Source organism: Macrosteles quadrilineatus, unplaced genomic scaffold, assembly GCF_028750875.1.
Source record: "Macrosteles quadrilineatus isolate MER2022 unplaced genomic scaffold, UCM_ALF_1.0 Scaffold_5__1_contigs__length_97177068, whole genome shotgun sequence".
In the NCBI taxonomy this organism is placed as follows: Eukaryota; Metazoa; Arthropoda; class Insecta; order Hemiptera; family Cicadellidae; genus Macrosteles; species Macrosteles quadrilineatus.
This window is the reverse complement of record NW_026542598.1, coordinates 20558694-20579476: the sequence shown is the minus strand read 5'-3', so window position 1 is coordinate 20579476 and position 20783 is coordinate 20558694. Positions and strand designations below refer to the sequence as shown.

Here is a 20783-nt window from a genome sequence, read left to right as displayed (position 1 = left end):
TTGTGTCCGCCCACCTGGACACGACGGTCGCCAGCTGATGTCGCGACAGGGAATCAGGCGGGAGTTGGTCGACTTTACCCGCTAAAAGTGTTGCTTACAAAACGCATAGAATTGTTACAGTCTTATCATTGATGCTTACCACTACCGAGCAGGAAACAATTAGACTTCTTTGGGTTGTAGCATTGAATGTTGGAGACTTATTAAGACACCTAATATATTTGGAAGAGCTATAATGTTGTATTATAGATCGTATTAAAATGAGCCGATCATACATTATACAGTGCGACTGTTTAGATATGTTTTGTCTTTTATTTTCGGTATACGGCAGTTAATGAGACGTGAAAATATTATAATTTCAATGTTTTGAATCTGTAATTTGATCATTAAGTACATGATACAACAGTCCTGGCAAAAAAGCTACTGGTCTTAGTAACACATCTACTCAAATCATCTCACTCGGCATTACACACTCACCTTCCTTTGATATTAGAGTTAAAACAGCCAAGTTGTGTTCCCATCTCAATCATTGTCACTCGTAGAGATTTAGTCTGGACTGGCGTAAATCAGTTATAGGCATCATCGCACTCTTCGATGGCTGAACCAAAATAAATTTTTAAATTCTTAGGCTATATGAGCTTTTACATGGGATAAGAGTTATATTCCTATCAATTAATAGATCCCCTGTAAAGTATTAATTCCTCATACGAATCTCGGAATCTCTTTGTTCTAACAATTGCCTTTTTATTACAGCTTGACGACACGGCACTCCAGTTGTACAAAGATGGCGACTACGGGTCTTACTTGGACTTGGACGCGTCTATCAACGAGCAACAAGAGGAGTTTGACAACTTCCAGTCCAAGTGAGTACAGAACCACGTGTTATGTTACTTTATTTTTTGTTCACACTTCCTTCTTAAAAGAACAATTAACTGCGCTTGCAATGTATATTGCGTATACGCTGAAGAGGACTAGAACAGCTCCAATATGCTCTTCACTCGCTATAATTTCACGATCATATCACGTTTTTCTAATCCTCAAGCCAAGTCAAAGAAGTTGATAGTTGATTATAAAAATAAATTGGAGAAGCAAAGAATCTTACTGATTATGGGCTGAAAATAGGTATGGAAAACTTACTAAAATAATGTAACGCATTTAGGAGATATTCTGAAAACTTTACACTTTCTTACGAATAAAAGAAATTACCACACAGAAGAATAAGAATGTATAACAAGATGTGTGCTGTTTCCTTGGGCTAATCAAAGCAAACATTTAATTTTAAGTACCATGCATTGACATTACATTACAAATAATGACAAATCAAACGATTACGAGTTAATTACAAGTGATCAATTTAAGCAAAGAACATTGTTTAAGGTAAATTTAATTATACGTTGTTCGCAAGTATATACTCTAATCTATACGTATCAGTTAACAACAATTTCAAACAAGAGTACTGTCACTATAACTATTAACATAATTATGTTAAGTATGGTCTCGATTGAGAAAGCAGCAAATGAAGTATAAAGTTAGTTTCTATTCCTGTTCCAGTATTTATTCAAGGACTCGTTTCGCATGCTTTGCCCGTAAATATTACAACATAGATAACAGCGTACATTTAATTAGTAAATTATACGCAACACCCTGGCACAGTAATTGCATGGGACACGAACATGCCAGAACACGTAGGACTAAATTAATAACACCGACACTGGGAATTGGCGGATTTGACAAAATTACAGACGCTTGAAACCGTCCAGTTCTGTTACAAAAGCCAGTTTCAGCTTTATGGGTTTGTGATGATAGTGGTAGTGGACCATAAAAGAATGTACAGGGAACGAATTGATGAGTTAAGTGTGAGCATGTATTTAAAATCCTCCCTTAGAGATGTATCATCCTTATGGTTCAGCTGACGATATTGTACGGTTAGTTCGGTAAGAATTATGTAGTTGGCGTTATGTTATTAAATTTGATTCTTACCATTCACCTATATAAAACTATGTAAAATTATCATTACTATATACGTTTATTTTTAAACAACTGCTTATAACATTAACATTGTATTGCAACGAAGGGGCAAAATACCAACCGTAAAATAAGAGAGTAACATTGTTAAATTTGAGTCGACATCGGCGCACCCAAACGATGCCTCATGGAACCACACAAACCACTTTGATAAAACAGGCTTTATATTTTACAAGAGAATAACAACGCTTATTATTGCATTAATGAAAGTCAATGGTGAGAGGTTTGCTGTCATGAAACGCGATTAGTTAATTATGATTTTGGCAATTCCGTGCTTGTATGCATAGATTAATTTCAGTAAAAACTTCCATAGTAAATTTATTATGAACAATTGTTATTCGGATTTACTGTAGGTATCTTTCAACTTCTCGAAGTTTTATTTTTTACCTTTGTTTGGTTCAGAGCTATCGGCTGTTCCTTATTTAATGCACTACTATTAGAAAAAGAAATGGATACGTATAAAGATTGTGATACTAAGTAGACACATTGAATATATAACTGACATCACGCAAAAACACGTGACAAAAACGTCTGCATGACATACAATGCGAGTCATCATATGGTAGAGTAACTTAAGAAGATTTACATAGAGTTTTATCCTTAAGAAGGATCGTCTTCAAACAAGATAAGTCACGTTTGAACGCGTCAGATTCCTGTAATACGGATACTGCGGAGATCTTCCAACATGCGAAGAAAGACTAGCAACAAGAAAAGACTGCGTAAAACCACAGACATGAGAATAAGTAATTAGTGCATTATCTCTGGTAAAACGAAACAGTAATCACGTCTTTAGCCTCTGGATCAGGTTTACCCAGTTAAAAGGTTGTCTGTCAACATTAGCCGTCTACTAATGAGGTTAGTGTTCAAGTTGAACGCTGAGTTATTGATAGTTCTTCGTCGGTGGCTTACTTTATCTCGCAAATCAAATTAGAATCTTGTCTAATTAGTTTACTACACACCTTTCAGCCTCGTACCGTAAAAGATACTAATAAAAGGGTTTACAAAACCCTTGATATACGTTACACAAATGTATCATTTCCAATTTGAATGTTTTCAGAATGTAAAACATAACAATTATGAACCCTGCTGAACACCTTTATGATATATTCGATTATGAACTACGATAAACGTCACACACCGCTAGTTATAGCTGACAAGGGACGGAAAACTATAAACATCTTAGCCATCTTAGATGAGTACCTCGTCTTGTTTTAACACTTGTCAACGTGATTTATACACGAAACACAATAGAAATGTACTATATATCATGGTGAAATAATGGAATGTAAACCTCGTAGCTGTGAAAGATATGAAATGGGATCGCCATAAAAAGAAGAAATGAAAACAGGACAATAAAAAAACCCCAAACGAACTGATGAATAGCAGCTGAATTTGGGACAATTCTGTAGCGTTACGTTTATCCAAACACACGAAAAAGGAGACATTTAAGTGGTTGAATTAAATTTAATTTAAAAGAAAATATTTTTCAAGAAGTAGAACATTAAAAAAATTAACGTAGTAGAATAGAGCCTGACAGTTACTGAACTTTCTCGTATACTTCACGTGAAAGTGAAGGAAACAGTATCTTATGGTAAACATAATCTTTTATGCCACATCAACCTATCGTTGTGTTAAATCTAGAGTAGAAAATGCAGTTATGACTGTAGCAAACTCTTAAAAGACGTATTTAACTGTATTTTGATAAAATTATAAGTTAGAACCCTAAGCTATGTTACTGATAGTAATATTTAAGGTGCTGGCTGCTAGGTTAGCTACTAGTATCTTCGTTAAAATTACCGATCACTAGTTGCCCAACTACATGCGCTGTGGCCTCAGCGTCACAAAACGAAATAACTTGTTTGTTTTCAACATTCCTAGACGCTGTCGTCGCATTCAAATTCACTATCGTCATTGCACTTGTTAAAATGCAGTTATGGGAATTGGTTATAGACAATGGCAATAGACCCGGACAATGACAGGCGCGTCAGACTGGCAGTGTGTCACACTCCAAATACACACACACTCGCAGTACATTACACAACGATGATGTGTAGGTTAGCGAGTGTAGGATGAGATTAGCGTGTTTGTAACAGATACACCCTGCAACTGGTAGAAAACTGCAAGTGGTAGTCGCTAAATCTCAGTGATGATGGTCCTTATTTACCTGGAAAACTCAGAAGATTGCGTCATTGAGTAAATATTGACTTAAAATATTTCTACCTTTTACCTTACCCATTAGGATGAATTTCTAGATTACGGCCAGATGGGAATTTTAGGTCACCCGTTAGTGTTATTGCTCCGGACAATATACGGAAAACAGACAGGAAAGACTGCGAAATGCATGTTTTACTATGTAAATTTAAAGGATGCTTGTCAAAATAGCCCAACAGTTGAGTTTCCCGGCAGACAATCGTGGCATTACATCAGGGCAAGGTTAATTATAAGAACCGGTCGTAGTCCCGTCTCCCGTGGTCCAGTGTCCAGTCCGTGTAGACTGCAGCAGCTGCAGCGAGGTTTTGGCTCTTCCTTCAACTCACGAAGGACTGCTGATCCTTTGACTCAGTAACACATCTTTAGTCTTTTGCATGGAACCGTCGACTTTCACATAACTCTACAAGTAAAGCCATCGTACAAGTCAAGAACCTCATCAGACCCGAAGACACATCTCGCCGGCGGCAGGTGGTTGTCAGTCAGGGGTCACGGGTTGCTGTAGTTCCCGTGAGATGCCGGTCCGTGGTCGTGGCCCGTGACAAGATCCGGATTACTGAGTCAAACACCTGCCAAGACCGACAAATCACCTCGGTTACAGACATTGACTATGCATTCCGAAGAATTGTGTCATGGACATTAACCAACAGAGTGGTCAGTGTTCGTCGAGTAAGGTTTTCGGTTCGATCCTGAGTAAGCGTTTGATGGCTCGAAACTGGACCCAGCAGTCCTTTTTCAGGGGGTTTTAATCATATGAGTATGTAGAGTTAATCTCGACATTCTCGACTAGCAATTTCGGCATCCAAAATATGGAAACGAGAAGGTACATGAAATACGGTAAACTGTTGCTAATTTTTGCATTCCAGGGTGTGAAGGATTGTACCGCCAGCGTTTCAACTTTATAGTTGAATATACATTTTGAAAACAACCTGAGGAAAAATACAGTAAACTATTGCTGATCCCAAGTAATTCAAACTCGTCTATATCCCAACAGTAAATGATTGCTCTAATAGGAGGGATCAAGAATTATCTGACAGCTTGCTCCAGCTTAAGTCGCTTGACTAAACTCTTACTCTTAACTGGTCGTCTTGTGGAAATATCAATGAAACACAGTATATGCAGCATAATTAGAATTTTGGATTAGTGTAACGGAGAAATTACAGAAGCCAACTCACTGAGCATTTTCACCTTCACCAGAAGATTATGGCGATTAAAAGTGACTTGTTGGAATTCTTGAATCACAGGTAATCTTTCCAAATCCTAACAAGATTTAATTACTTTCTATACATTCACACGTGAATTCATTCACCACGTAAAAACTTTCACAAGGGTTCATTTGAATATCAACTTTCATTTTAGTTTGATGATGATTATTAATTTCAACTGCCATATAAAAATCGAAAATATAATTTGAAATATAAACTGTGGGAATTAATTGAGTGCATTGTACGGCACACGTCGATCGTTTACAATAGCGTATTCCTGATGGGCATCTAACGCCACTGGCAATTTTGTGTTTCGAATAGGAGGATCTAAATTTACCCTACTATTGTTATTATTATCGAGCAGTTTTAAGAAAGCGATATGGGCCCCCTTGCCGAGTGGCGATAGGGCCCAATAGATCACCACTACGAGCTCTGACTTTCACAGGTTTCACAGTTAACAATTAGTTGATGAGTTTACGTAAATAACGTTGACAATACTTAACGGTAAGACTATATCTATGCTATAGGTTTATGGTCAATGGCTTATCGCGGTCATTAAAATGCCTCATTTTGTTAAGCGAGCCCGTATTTATCAACTCTTTCTAATCTCTCAGCTGAAGCTGTCTACAAGCACAAGTCACAAGTTCACAGTTAGGTAACAGCATGAAACAACAAGTAACCCACTAAACACTCTCTACAACGAACGTCCAAAACGAACGTCAAAATCGTCTTCGGCCAATAAAGAAGATATTGGGGCATGTTTAATCTAACCCGACTGATTCTGGAGCTCGAATAATTGAACAAAACTTAATACGAGATTGAATTTAATTGAACTTAAAACTCGTATATCAAATTGGTCTCTTTCACGCTATGTAGGGGGGGGGGCACATTTATCAATTTTTCCTCGTACTTTCACAGCTTAAGTGATTTCGCATCAATAACCTCTGACCGCTTATCCACAGTAGCGTATCCAGCCAGTAATCCTCAGCCTTTGATTTAGTTCCTCCCAGTGGTCCGTGACAATGGTGTGCTGTGGTGACACTATCTCCCGCCAAGGAGGGAAAGGCGAGCGAGAGGTCAGAGGTCACGTGACCGCTCTCTTGACCTCTGGTGACGCGATTGTTGCAACAACCGAAAGATTAATACATTGATTCTTGCAGTGGGATCTTTGGAATGTAACCCCACCGGCGCTCTACCTGAGGAATCTAACAGATTCTTAACATTATTTAGTCTTTTCCGTATACAAACCGACTTAACAATCGGTTTCAGCTGGTTTAGGACCAGCAGATTTTAGCTCATCCCCCCTGGAAATATCAGTGCCATCATTATCATCACCCAGGCAGACTTTAATATTTCCTCACCAAATATGGTGATAAGAGATCAGACCTATCACAGGTCTAAGATGTAATCTCATGAAACACTTGAAGAATCCTTTCTACTTTAAAAAGAGCATTTCGCCTAGCCTAATTCATGTACAAATATCCCTATACATTTTTATTGGTACGTTGGCTACTGGAGTCCCCAACTATAAAATTGTCTACTCTGGAGTGTGTTGTTGCTTCAGGCTTTGTCTTGCATAAAACAACGACAAGCGTTACAAAGAATTGATACCTGAGGCGTTGATTGTAGCTTTTGTGGTGCTCTGTGCCGCTAGCGGTGGCATCCGTGGAGGCTTTTCATCACACGCAGCTGGTGATACTGCAAAGAAAGGTTTATGTTGTCTGAGCTACTGTCAAGAGATGAAGTGCAAATACAAATCATCATCAGTACATTATGACATGTGGTTCGTAACATGATGGTTGGGTCAGTGGTTTTGACTGGGTGCAAGTGGTGCAACGAAAAAATGACACATAAGCCGTGGTTTTGTGGTGTGAATCCACTGAATCGTTTCCCGACAACAACGAAAAATGTATATTAATAAATCTCACAGTTGGCGTAGTGAATTGTGTTTAAACTATTTGTAGTTGTAAAGATTACTTTTGATAATATCTCAAGTTGTGTAATTTTTTTTAAATATCCTACTACTAACTACTGTAGTTCTAAAAAGTTGTTTTGTTACAGCCGGAAGAATTCCATCGTTCTTCGTACACAACTGTCAGTTCGAGTCCACACAATTATTGGTAAGTGAGGCATAACTAGACATTCCATCCCCATGTTAAAGTTGTAGCCAGGGTTTTAATAAAATTTGTCTTAGTTGATGTGAGCCACCTACAGATTGCGCTGATCTAAATTACTGATTTCTGCCGATTACATTATGCTTTTTACCAAGTCAAACTGATGAAATGACTTATTATGAGCTATAGACACTGTTGTGACCCAGCAACTATGTCAGTAACGAAAAATAAAGTACAAAATAGTTTTAGACACTAGCGCAATCTGTGACTGGCTTACACAACTACATTCTTTTTAGTAAGAAATTGGCGACAGCTGATCCATATAGATGGAATGTCTTCCAATAGTCAATGATATTGCTAGTATTTGGTTGTTTATAAGTACAATACTAAAAATTAAGTTACTCTCCTAAGTCCTAAGCGTACAGTCAAATAGAATTAAAAACATGTAGGCTGATAAACTTCCTAAACTAAATGAAACTTTACTGATGAAAATATTTTTGGGAATTGATTCGCCTTCAACAAGTTGTAAGTAAAGTAGATTCTAACAATTTTTTGGTCTTTTCTCATTTTAGCGAATTTCCCTATAGGGAAGTAGCTATTACCGTAGGTCTCATGGTAAGACCTAAGCCCGGGACCGATTTACTTTTTCATTTTGATGTCCCCAGAGGCCAAAAACACCATTCGTTCAAATTTATATATATATATATATATATATATATATATGTATATATATATATACATATGTGTGTGTGTGTGTGTGTGTTTGTGTGTGTGTCCATCCGCACGATAACTTGAGTATTTTTTGTCCGATTTTGATAAAATTTGCTTTGAAGGTGTAAGGCGGGATAAACTTGAATGAGTTCGCGAACCAGCATGATCGGACTATGGGAACGGGGGTTTATGGGGGGTTTATGGGGTAAAAATTTTACCATTTTTGACCCTAAAGACACAAAATTTCACAATTTCTTTTTAAACCATTTTGTAGAGCTTAAAAAAAAACAAATAATTTAGAATATTAATATTGAAGCGTTATTATGCACCTAATTGTTATAGAGAAAATTCAAAAAAATTGTAATTTTAAAATTCCTATGTTATTCTTATGGAGAATAAGTCAACTATTGTAGTTTGCTTGTTTATGAACATATTTTGATCGATTTTGGAAAATACTTTTATTTCTTACTAAACTATTATCATTTTATAAAAAAAATCTTTTTTACCCTCCCTGTTGCAGCAAACGTAAGTACTCGTAAAACTAATTCTATTTAAATAGGAAATAAATGTGCTATTTTTATGGAGGCATTTTAGTGTAAATCCAATCAGGTTAATGGAAATTCGCTTAGTCTGCAGGTTTGCTGCGGCGGGGGTATTTCAAAATCAGCTTGCTTCGATCGTTTAACTCGAGCTCTTGCTGGACCCTAGTGATGAAATCTACTACTAAGCTTAAACACTGTAATCAGCTGAGTTGCACCTCAAGCCAGAACTCAAGACATGTCCGGACACAGATCTACGTCACGGACCGGACATGTCACATCGAGATTTGTCTAGTGACATCACTGGATCTGTACCAGGATCAGTGACTCACTCGGGTTGTTCCAAAGTACAGTGAGGTACCAAAACTATTGCGTTGGAGATTTGAGTGCGTATTGCTATTGATCTATTCAACTTTTACATAGTTAACGTCTACAACTTAATGTACGTATGTATGGTGCGTGAATATCATATCAATCACTGATAAGCAGATATCCCTGTATAGCTATTATAAGATGAGGACACGGACACAACTAATGGGTATTCTAAAAAAAAACTGAAAATAGGTGTGAGAAGAGGGAAAATTCTTATGCCAGGACCGTAGTTTGACAGCTCACTGACCAATGGCCATTGACAGCTGATACCAGTTTCAAACTATCAAGAAGCTTCTGACATTCCTCAGGATCGAACCTGCGACCTTTAGCTTGTTAGGTTACCAGGCGAGTGCTAATGCCATGCGTCTTTCCATATGTATCACAATGCTATCTTTTAAAGCACATTACAAAAATTATTGGAAAAACTAACCTTTTATGTGAAATAAAATTCAAATGAATGGTGGTTGAAAAACAGCACACAATAGATACTTTTTATAGCTTTGAAACCTGAAGGGTCTTCAAGTTGTGATAAGTTTGAGGGGGAAATGATCATCGTGCTTTGTGTTGGTTGTTTTATTTTAGTTTGTCACATTTTTGTCTGTGTCATGAATAACTTTTTGAATTTAAAAATAATTTACCGTTCTTGGACAAATATTCTGTAAATTGGATAAGTTTACTACCTAGCGAAACAGTAATCTAACTAACTCTTGTCGTAAAAAATAGTAACAGTGAACACACATCAGCTTTATAAATAAATCATACCTTGTATACACTTTTTAGCAGACGTTCAATATTTGCGTAGGCCTTGCCAGCCAGCACTAAAGTAAACTGTTATAATGTTGTAACTGTTATTTATACAGTCACCCTTAGAGACAGGTGTTCAGATAAACACATACCTGAGATTAGGGTTGGGGTGGTGTCTATGGGACTTAGCAGAAGATCCATTAAAACTCAGGGACGGAGTTGTCATTGAAATAATAGACGAACGCTTAATTAAATCTGCTTCATGGTGATAAAGTATTCTATTTTTTGAAAAATTCGAACTACAGGATATTTAAACTGGGAAATGTTTTGCGACGAGTAGTAGTGGTCACTAACTTATTTTTAGTAGGCGAGTCGAAAAAAACTCCTCCACAGGTGCATTGCAATGGTCGAATTATGAAAATTCTGCATTTGGACTGTAAAACAGGAGAATTTGTGATACTGTACTTGAATTTGTACGGAGTCTAGCAGATTTTTAGGGAAACTAATTATAAAGTTCAAATTATTTTGATCTGTTCATTACTGTATACAAAATGTCAATTCCGAAGTTAAGTCAAACGTTGATAAAACACACTCCCTTATAGATTTACCATTCTTATGACCTTATGAATCAGTGGAAAGTTCCGTTCGGTTATGTTGAACTAGGGGGCTTTTTATTGTTTGTAATTTGTTTCTTGTTACTAAACCAACATTATAACGATTTTAACTGTATATAAAAATTTCGTTTTAGAATATTTATTGTTGTCTGATGACCAAATAGTAAAGCATGAATCGTGAAATCTGCCCTAAAATAAGAGACATATTTTGTTTGCTTTCTAACGTCTCTTACATGAAACACACACAATAACAATCTTCAAATTGTACGATAGGGTGGGACATTTTTTGCAAAATTGTACTGAAGTAAATGATACGAAAATTAGAAAATTATGTTTATGTTTGTGTTTGCTTTAACTCATTACGGGCTGTATGAGTATTGGCTAGTTATAGGTTATGCTACTGTTAATTTGGACAGCAAAACAAAAATTTGTTGCATTATAATTTCTTGAAAATGGTCAAACATTGAAATACATCGAAAGCTCGATAAAACGGGGGAAGTGTTGTTAAAAGTTCCTCTAAGCAGCTGTGGCGCTAAGACCTGTCTTGTTCACTACAGTTTGTTTCCAAGAAAGGCGATCATTACATTATTCCATGTAGCCGGGCAAGTGCAAGAACGTGCACGAACGCCTCTGAGATGTCTATATCAGATGTTGGAAGGCTTCATGTTGAAAAAGTAGTAAATCCAGCCTTTAATGAAACGCATACATATATTGATTTTTTTGTCGGATTCGAAGATAAAGAAAAAAGAATATACATAAAAATCAGGGTCTTCATTTCTCTTCGAAGAAGCTATTACAGATGGTGGCGCAGTTAGAGGGTCCCGGTCGACCCTCATGAGTTCGGGACCCTATCAGTCCTCACTTACCAAAAAAAGGGAACGATTTGTAGTGTAAGTCTTGAGCCAGGGACCCTCTGACCGTCTCCCATGGACCCTTGAGAGCCATAAAACAGAACCACGTCCGAAATGTGACTCTGAACGCAATGGGTGGATGCCCGCTGTATCAGGTGTCTAGAAATAAAATATAATCTACGTTCAAGACAACAATGAGATATTTGCCAATCATTAATGATTGTTTAGTAGAGTCATCCTAATCAATCCTGTCCCGCCATATTGCCTTGACAGATAAAACTTTTAGAGCAAATACGTTAACATACGTTTAAAAAATCACCATATAGTCAGTGCCAGTGCTGGAGTTTCAAGACAAGAGGAACATGGTGACAACCCTAATCCTTCTCTCATTGGAATAAGCTTACTCTAACTTTAGAGTCGGACTTAGGCAATTATATCATTAAAATGAGATAGAAACTCAAGGCTGCGAATTTAACTGGAATGTACAGTAAATGAAATATGATTCTAGAGTGACATGATCATTTTACCATTGTTACTGACTTACGACCATCTGTTTCATAAGCCATTTATTGAAACCCCAAGGACAAACTGGGTCCAGTTTCAAACGATCAAAAAATAACTGAGGGTCGAATTAGCAACTTCTGGTTATAGTACCATACGAACACCACTACCAAGCTAGGATTTACACAAACGCCAGCCTCAAACACGAAGTACGTATTTATCTCACGACCGGACACTTATCACAATTTTCATCCGACCTGCTCTAACGAACCAGTCGAACAATGACCAAACAAAAACTAGAGAACATTTTAACGTGAAGATGTGCGATAGACAGAAGCGATGCGACTGGGCATTCACAAAGACGATGCAAAACGAAGAAGTTTGAGAGAGAGGGCAAATGTTGATGTCCTTGCGCAAGACAATGCACTGAGGGCGGCAGTTCAATTGTAGCGGCACAGTCCGACAAAACGTAAACCTATAGGAGGGGTTATCTAGGCTTAAAACAAAACATATAACTATGTAAAAACTTAAATTTTAATACCTGAGCTATTTTGCTTTTGGTAAGGACTTTGACCCATAAAGCACCGAGTGTTAAATTTGTCATTCGTGAAACCATCTTACAGCAAAAAAATCATGTCGTGATAAAAGATGTATACTTATCTCTGCCATATCGCAATAACAGGTCTAATTTTATACCACTCTTTCTAAAAAATATATCGTGAGTCAATTAAATGAGATAACTAATGTAAATTGATAAAATTACGCGTGTTTTGTATTGCTGTGGAAATGTATTGTAGCATGTGTATTCACATAACCAAGTACTGTCGTTGAATTGCCAACATTGCGTATGCGTTATAGATGCTCCGTCAGGTCATGAATCAAAACAGAGTTGCTGTAGAGGAAGGTCTTGTAATGGAATTAACTGCTAGACGATCTCTGTGACGTCAGAGAAGCCTTAGGGCGGCGGACGTCCCTCCCCCTCCCCTTAACATATGGCGAGACTAAAGCCGTAACTTCGTACGGAGTTGGTTGGTCCTGTTAATTATTTGAGACCGAAATTAAATGACGATGACAATTATTGAAGGAATTCATGGTCATGACCTTTCTTGAGAAAAGTAATTAAGGTTTTTAAATTACTGAATTACAAAATATCGTCACAATAGGGAACCTCCGTCTTTAGTTTATATTTTTGTCAAAATTGGTACCAACATGTTTCATTATTTAACATTTTCAAAACGTGCAACACATCAAATAATCAATTAAAAATTAGGAATACATCTAACACGACAAAAAATTTCAAGTGAACAGAATAGCCCATCCCCATCGAAAATGGAGATTTTTTTACTTTATCGTTATAAATGTCTTAGGTACTCCAACCCATCTCCATTTCTACCCAAGGATCAGTTTTGTACACTGTTAACAATCAAACTGTACAAATTTCATACAGGCTGTAGAGATTAATAAGTACGGAATGCTTAAAAATAGAATTACTGCTTTTAGATAGAGACAGCCCAGAAATATGTTTTTGAATTTTTTTTACTTAAAATGCTTGTGGTAGGAGGAACCTACTCCTGGAACCAGATACCAGTTTGCCCCCTTCGTGCTCTTGGAAAACACCAATGCATTTTCAATGGGAGCTGGAGTGGGAAGTAGGTACAGGGCAGTTTTTTTATTCACATCGCTCTCTTTCAAATGAAGCAAAGAAGATTTATCTTCAGCGTAAAGCTTATTTTTATTTTGAATATCAGTACGTTTTACATTTCACTTGTAAATATACCCTTTATACAAACCTGGTTATTCCCAACGTAGACAGTGGTTATACGGCCTCCGAGATCCACGCAGGGATTTACATCACAGCAGACAGATAAACGCTCACATTCACTCTTCATCTTTTATTCATGTCAGCCAAAAATAATCTGGGCAAGCAATGCAAAGCCTCGTAGGTGAGTACCCAGTACCGTTGCTGAATTTTTATTCGCTGATGCATATCACTCGGAATTATAGCACAAAGCGCCTGTTAGATCAGCTGTCTCATCTCGATTGTTGTCACCGTCACGTGATCAAAACATAACCTTAAAATATTGAATGAACAAAAATATGTGAAATAGTTGGTTTGATCAATTGTGTTTTCCTTTGTTTAGTAATGCACTGTTTTATATTTTCCTATATATATTAATAAATGAAATAAATAATTAATTATATATATATATATATAAGAAAAACAAACTGTAATAAACCATTTTTTCCAATACATATTAAGCCTACGGTATATGATTACCAGACACAAAACTTGTATGGGCTAGTTTTTGGTATTTTTCTTATTTTATAATTTTAGAAGTTCATTTCAAGAGTAACTTTATAAATGGTGATTGTAAAGAAAATGGGATCAGATTTTTATAAATTTTGACGGAGAAAGAATTCAATTAAAGTATTTGTAGGTAGGTATACTTTAAAACTATGTTATTGTATTTTAAATTATTGTAGTCTAGCTTCCATTTCATTTCAGTTCTCTGATGCAGAGAGACATTTTATTTTTGGTTCTCAAGAGATATGGACCTACTGCCTAAAGTGGAAAATCGGAGCCACCAGTTATTTATTACACCTAAAAGCCATTGGCGATACACAGCAGTATTTGAATCAAGGCCTTGATAACAAAAGACCTAAGCTTTCTATAGTTCGGCCGCTTAGAAAACGACCTGCGCGCTAATGCTAAACCAATGCTGGTAGAGGTCGCTTTCTAAGCGGCCGAACTATAGCTATATTTATTCTACTAGCCTCTCCCAATATGTTTGTATAATTAATTTTCGATTGGACACTCCAATCATAACCTAACCAACATCATAACAATCATCATAACAATCATCATCAGACCCAACAGGCGAATTCTTTGGGTCTGATGACGATTGCAGTGTACAATTGAAATCGATTACCACTTACCATCTTTTATATATATATTTGTATTTACCGTCTTGTGCTGAGTAAACGATATTAAGTGTAAATATATTATTACAGATGCTGATCAACAAGTTATTTTTACAATACTGTATACTAGCTTTGTTACCCATAACCCATATTTTTATTGTTACAGAAAAACTCCAATCTTCTGAAGGTCGGGAACTCAGGAGAGCATTGTTCTCTCTCAAGCAGATATTTCAGGTGAATATACTAAATCTTATTTTCCATCTTAACACTCTTTGGAATATGCTTACAAATTTCAAGAAAACCAGTGGTATCTTTTATGATATTTATTGTCACATTGCATTTAGTTATTTCATCAAACCAGAAACTAAGTAAGAGTATAACTTATCAAAACCTGTACATGCACGATGTTAGTATATGACTTTACTTGAAAATGTCTATATTAAAAATACCCCCGCCGCAGCAAACCTGCAGACTAAGCGAATTTCCATTTGACTGATTGGATTTACACTGAAATGTCTACTTAAAAATATAACATTTATTCTTGATTTAAATAGAATAAGTTTAACAAGTACTTAGGTTTGCTGCATCAGGGAGGGTAAAACTGATTTTTTTTGTAAAATGTGAATAGTTAGTAAGAAATAAAAACATTTTCCAAATTTGATCAAAATATGTTCACAAACAAGCAAACTACAACAGTTTACTTATTCTCCATAAGAATAACATGGGAATTTTAAATTTACAATTTTTTGGAATTTTCTCCGTAACCATTAGGCGCATAATAACGCTTCAATATACTAAATTATTTGTTTTTTTAAGCTCTACAAAATGGTTTGGAAAGAAATTGCTAAATTTTATGTTTTTTGGGTCAAAAATTAGAAAAACCTATTTTTACCCCATAAAACCCCCCGTAAACCCCCGTTCCCTTGGTCCGATCATGCTGGATTGCGAACTCGTTCGAATAAACGTACTTTTACACGTTTGTACCAATTTTCATCAAAATCGGATCATTTTTGCTCGAGTTATCGTGCTGACGGACATATATATATATATATATATATATATATATATAAATATATAAATTTATATATATATATATATATGAATTTGAACGGATGGTGTTTTTGGCCTCTAGGGACCTCAAAACGAAAAAAAAATCGGTCCCGCGTCCAGGTCTTACCATGAGTACTACGGTAATAGCTTATTCCCTATATGGGAAATTCGCTAAAACCAGACAGAACTAACAATAAAAGTGGCTTCAGCTGTTCCATAAGGATAGTAAGGTATCTGCAATCCTAAAATGCTATGGAAAGGTAAGGAAACAGGTCCGCAACGTAGGAAGTGGTGAAGGAAGTAGTCAATGCGAGCTATCCTGAGTGCGGGAACTGTTTATGACGATTAGATTAAAATATCTGCAGTTCTAAAATGCTATGGGAAGGTAAGGAGACAGGTCCGTGACGTAGGAAGTGGTAAAGGTGAGCGGTCCGGAGTATGGGAACTGTTTATGACGATTAGATTAAGGTATATACAATCCTAAAATGCTATGGGAAGGGAGGGAAACAGAGGTCCGCAACGTAGGAAGTGGTGAGGGAAATAGTAAGGTGAGCGGTCCGGAGTGTGGCAACTGTTTACGACAATTAGATTAAGGTATATACAATCCTAAAATGCTATGGAAAGGGAGAGAAACAGAGGTCCACGACGTAGGAAGTGGTGAAGGAAGTAGTAAAGGTGAGTAGTCCGGAGTGTGGGAACTGTTTATGACGATTAGATTAAGGTATCTACAATCTTAAAATGCTATGGGAACGGGAAGGGAGGAAAACAGATCTGAGACGTAGGAAGTGGTGAAGGAAGTAAGTCAAGGCGAGCAGTCCGGTGTGTGGGAACTGTTTATGAGGATTAGATTAAGGTATCTGCAATCTTAAAATGCAATGGGAAGGGAGGGAAACAGGTCCGCGACGTAGGAAGAGGTGAATGAAGTAGTAAAGGCGAGCAGTGTTGAGTCTGGGAACTGGAAACCAATTGTAACAGTTAGATTTATGTATCTGAAATTGAAATACTGAAATGCTATGAGAGGGGATGGAAAAATGTCCAAGACATAGGAAATGGTGAAAGAAGTATTAAATGCTTTTTAGCAGTGCGGAAATGTGTGTGGCAATTAGATTAATGTATTTAAAATACTAAAATGCTGTGGAAAGAGATGACAACAGGTCCACGACGTAGGAAGTAGTAAAGTTTAGAATCGCAGAGTGTGGGAACCGTTTGTGGCAGTTAGATTAATGTATCTGTAATACTTAAATGCTATGAGAAGGGAAGGAAATGGTGAAGGAAGTAGTAAAGGGGGAATCGCAGGGTGGGGGAATTATTTTCCCCGAGCAAAGCTCGGTCCCCAGGTACTATCCATAAACAAGCAAACTACAACAGTTTACTTATTCTCCATAAGAATAACATGGGAATTTTTAATTTACAAATTTCTCCGTAACCAATAACCTTACAAAAACGCTTCAATATACTAAATTATTTGTTTTTTTAAGCTCTTCAAAAAGGTCTAGAGAAAATTTGGACAATTTTATGTTTTGAGGGTGAAAAATTAGAAAAACCAATTTTAACCCCATAAATCCCCCCATAAAACCCTGTTCCCATGGTCTGATCATGCTGGTTCGCGAACTCGTTCGAATAAACGTAGGTTTACACGTTTGTACCAAATTTCATCAAAATCGGATAATTTTTGCTCGAGTTATCGCGCTGACGGACACATATATATATATATATATATATATAAATATATAAATATATAAATATATAAATATATATATATATATATATGAATTTGAACGGATGGTGTTTTTGGCTTCTAGGGACATCAAAATAAAAAAGTAAATTGGTCCCGGGTCCAACTCTTACCATGAGACCTACGGTAATAGCTTATTCCCTATAGGGGAAATTCGCTAAAAAAATGTTTATGTCAGGAAAAGGCAGCTGATCACTATTTGTTTTTGGTGTATCTAAATATTCTAAGATTTTCGAAGATCTCAGCTGTATGGAAATGGGCTATTTTCAAATACATAGTGATGAAAAACATTTAGTTGCAAATTCAGTTGTAAACACTGCTTAAAATAAGTAAGCATACTGTAAACAGTATAAACAGAACTGATTTAAAAAAAAACTTTTAAAAGAATTTAAAAGAAAATGTAGGCTGTTGTAAACACTGATAACCATTTTGATCTTCTCTACAAAAAACCGCTATTGTCATGAGCTTTTGTTTTAAACATGTATTGATGTTGTAAACTCTTTTGGAAGCGGCTTTACTGGTTAAGATCAATTTTTTTATTTTTTATTTATGAACATCCCAATGATTCCAGGATAGTTGGGTCCAGCTGCAGACCATTCAAACACTGTTAATACTTCTCAGTTCTCAGGATCAAACTGGCAACCTTCTGACTGTCATGCAAGCACTAAAACACTCAACTACTTAGCCATAAAAACTTAATAAAATGTTACACACATTCCACTCAGGTTTACCCAAGTTTTAGCTTTAAATGAGTACTGTATTTCTCACACAATACCTCGTTGACACTGCTTACTTGTACAGGAAGACAAGGATCTTGTTCATGAGTTTGTGCAGAATGATGGCCTCGCCTGTCTTATCCGTGTGGGCTCCGATGCAGACCAGAACTATCAAAACTACATCCTTAGAGGTAAGTTGATTTTTAATGTATTTACACAATCTCAATGTATTTTATTATCTTGTTAATAAGATGGAATAAAATGCTGTTGACTGAGAAAAATATTTGATCCAAAATTGAAATGTTTATAGGTTTTTTGGTGATAAATTTTTTTATGTTTAAAGAAAGTTTAGGTTTTTAATTGGAGAGTGTGAGGAAAACAAGGGGCGGTATTCTAGAGAAAACTAGCTTTTTAAGAAACGTAACACCTTTCCTGTTAAGTTGCCAAATAGTTTTTATCAAGGTATTTTTAATTCTTATGTCTTTATCGATATGATAGGCCTAATGATAGATAGGTAGTACATTTCCATACTTAAGAAGAATAAAATACTGTGTTTTTGTCCAAATGCAGGGGTTGAACAAAGCCAAATAACCTAAACTTTGACGTTCGTTATGGATAATGTTTTGTCACTCGCAGCAAGAATGATGCTGCTTCAAATAATTTGCAATTATAAAGGTTTGCCCCGCTAACAAGACTGCTTCAATTAAAAAAGAATAATAACATGATTATTAAATCAACGGCTCCTGGAGTAGTTAGCTGATCAGTGATCATTCAACTCTGAGATATGCAACACCCGTTAGCAGTTGACAGATCAGGTGTTGGATATGTGAGTGTCTGATGACGCGTCATCCCAGGGTGTCAAGGGCAACAGTGTCTCCCAGACTAATGGGTCTGACACGGATATCATCAGAATGCAGACGACTCTTGTGACAAATAGTGATGTCGTCAGCAATTCATGATCCTTGCTCCACTTTAAGATCTGCAAAACGCAAACTTAACATCTGTTGTGCAATATGTGTTTTGTGATCCGCAGCCTTTACGTAGCTGGAAGATCCTATCTTACGCTTACTCTCGGAGATTTATAATTTCATCAAACAATATTTTCCATCTTAGTTAGTCTTTTGCATCTTTTATTGGAGATTCAACCATATGTCTTAGAGATTCTGTAGGGTTGAATGTCCAATATAAGATGGTCTAAACCACTTGATGGTATCACTTTGTAACATATAACTTAGTTCAACCAAAATAATATTGAAGAATGAGTGTAGTATCTCTTATGTATCTTTTTACTGACCATAAGACCAGCATTTTTATTAGAAAAGCCCTTTTGTTATAAGCCGAAATATCTCAGAACTCGGTTGAAAAATTTAATAAGCAACAGATTTTTGTTAAAATGAAACCAGCAACCTTCTAAAATTAAGCGAGCATTGCAAGACTCAGTTGCCCAACTACCTCCTGTAATGCTTAATCCATGACAACATTAAGTTGGATCCAGATGAAATTGTGGGGAGGGCTGCTTTCAGGCTGGGGGTATGAAATCCTCCCTAGAGAAAATTTGAACATAATATCTCCAAACGTGGGTTTTGGAGCAATCTGAAGGAATAACATAAAGCAAAAATCAAACCTTCCCATGCCGACTTCTTTTTTTTAATTTTTGTATACAAACATCACCTTTAAGGAGAGGGAGCTGCAGACCCCACTGCCCTCCATTGACCCGCGCATAGATGACAGTGTTCCCTTTAATTCATATGTAAACACACTCAGAATCCATTAGATTTTTCAGTCAACAATGTTCTCAGGTGAAGTTTTGTCTAGCCACAGAGGGATAGCCTTTTTATAGCAATTGAGTGAAACGTCGTGCAGTAATATTCATCTGACAATGCAGTTGATGCTGAAACAGTCATTGGTATTCACTTTGATGCATGAAGTAGAATATTGTAAAATTACCAATCTCAAGATGAGCCATTACCAAATGTTGCCTCCTGTTGCAGCTCTAGGCCAGGTGATGCTGTATGTGGATGGTATGAATGGTGTGATGGAGCACAGCCCCACAGTACAGTGGCTGTACTCTCTGGTGGCGTCAAAGTTCCGACTTGTCGTCAAGACTGCACTCAAGCTCCTACTGGTCTTTGTGGAGTACACTGAAACCAACAGTGTTCTGCTGGTCAAAGCCATCCAGGCAGTGGATTCTGCTCAAGGTGGGTTTGGGTGCTGTCTCCTCAGCCAGGAGACAGCATAACAGAATAAGGGGTGAAATCCCGTCTTGGTCAGGTCTGGTGTATAGTTTCAATTTTGATTTTTATAAGATAAGGACAAAACATAATGAAACGACTATTATTAAAACACATATAAGTAATTTACAGAGGACATTATGGGACATCCGTGCGCTTTCAGTTCTGGTGTGCTGTGCTCGAAATATACTTGTAACAAACAAGGAAGAGCCCGAACGGCAAACACTGAGGGTAAATTCCTATTGCAC

At 36.7% G+C, this 20783-nt stretch overlaps 1 protein-coding gene across 6 annotated transcripts in view; it reads left to right on the top strand.

Moving 5' to 3' along the window:
* The window catches only part of LOC128995935 (FH1/FH2 domain-containing protein 3), a 70055-nt gene that overhangs the window by 24422 nt on the left and 24850 nt on the right, over positions 1 to 20783 (top strand). For all 6 annotated transcript variants that reach the window (XM_054420998.1, XM_054420999.1, XM_054420995.1 and 3 more), the window contains exons 2-6: positions 751 to 860; positions 7497 to 7555; positions 14970 to 15037; positions 18390 to 18495; positions 20296 to 20502. In XM_054420998.1, coding sequence (XP_054276973.1) covers positions 751 to 860; positions 7497 to 7555; positions 14970 to 15037; positions 18390 to 18495; positions 20296 to 20502 — 550 coding nt within the window. The remainder of the gene's footprint in view (positions 1 to 750; positions 861 to 7496; positions 7556 to 14969; positions 15038 to 18389; positions 18496 to 20295; positions 20503 to 20783) is intronic.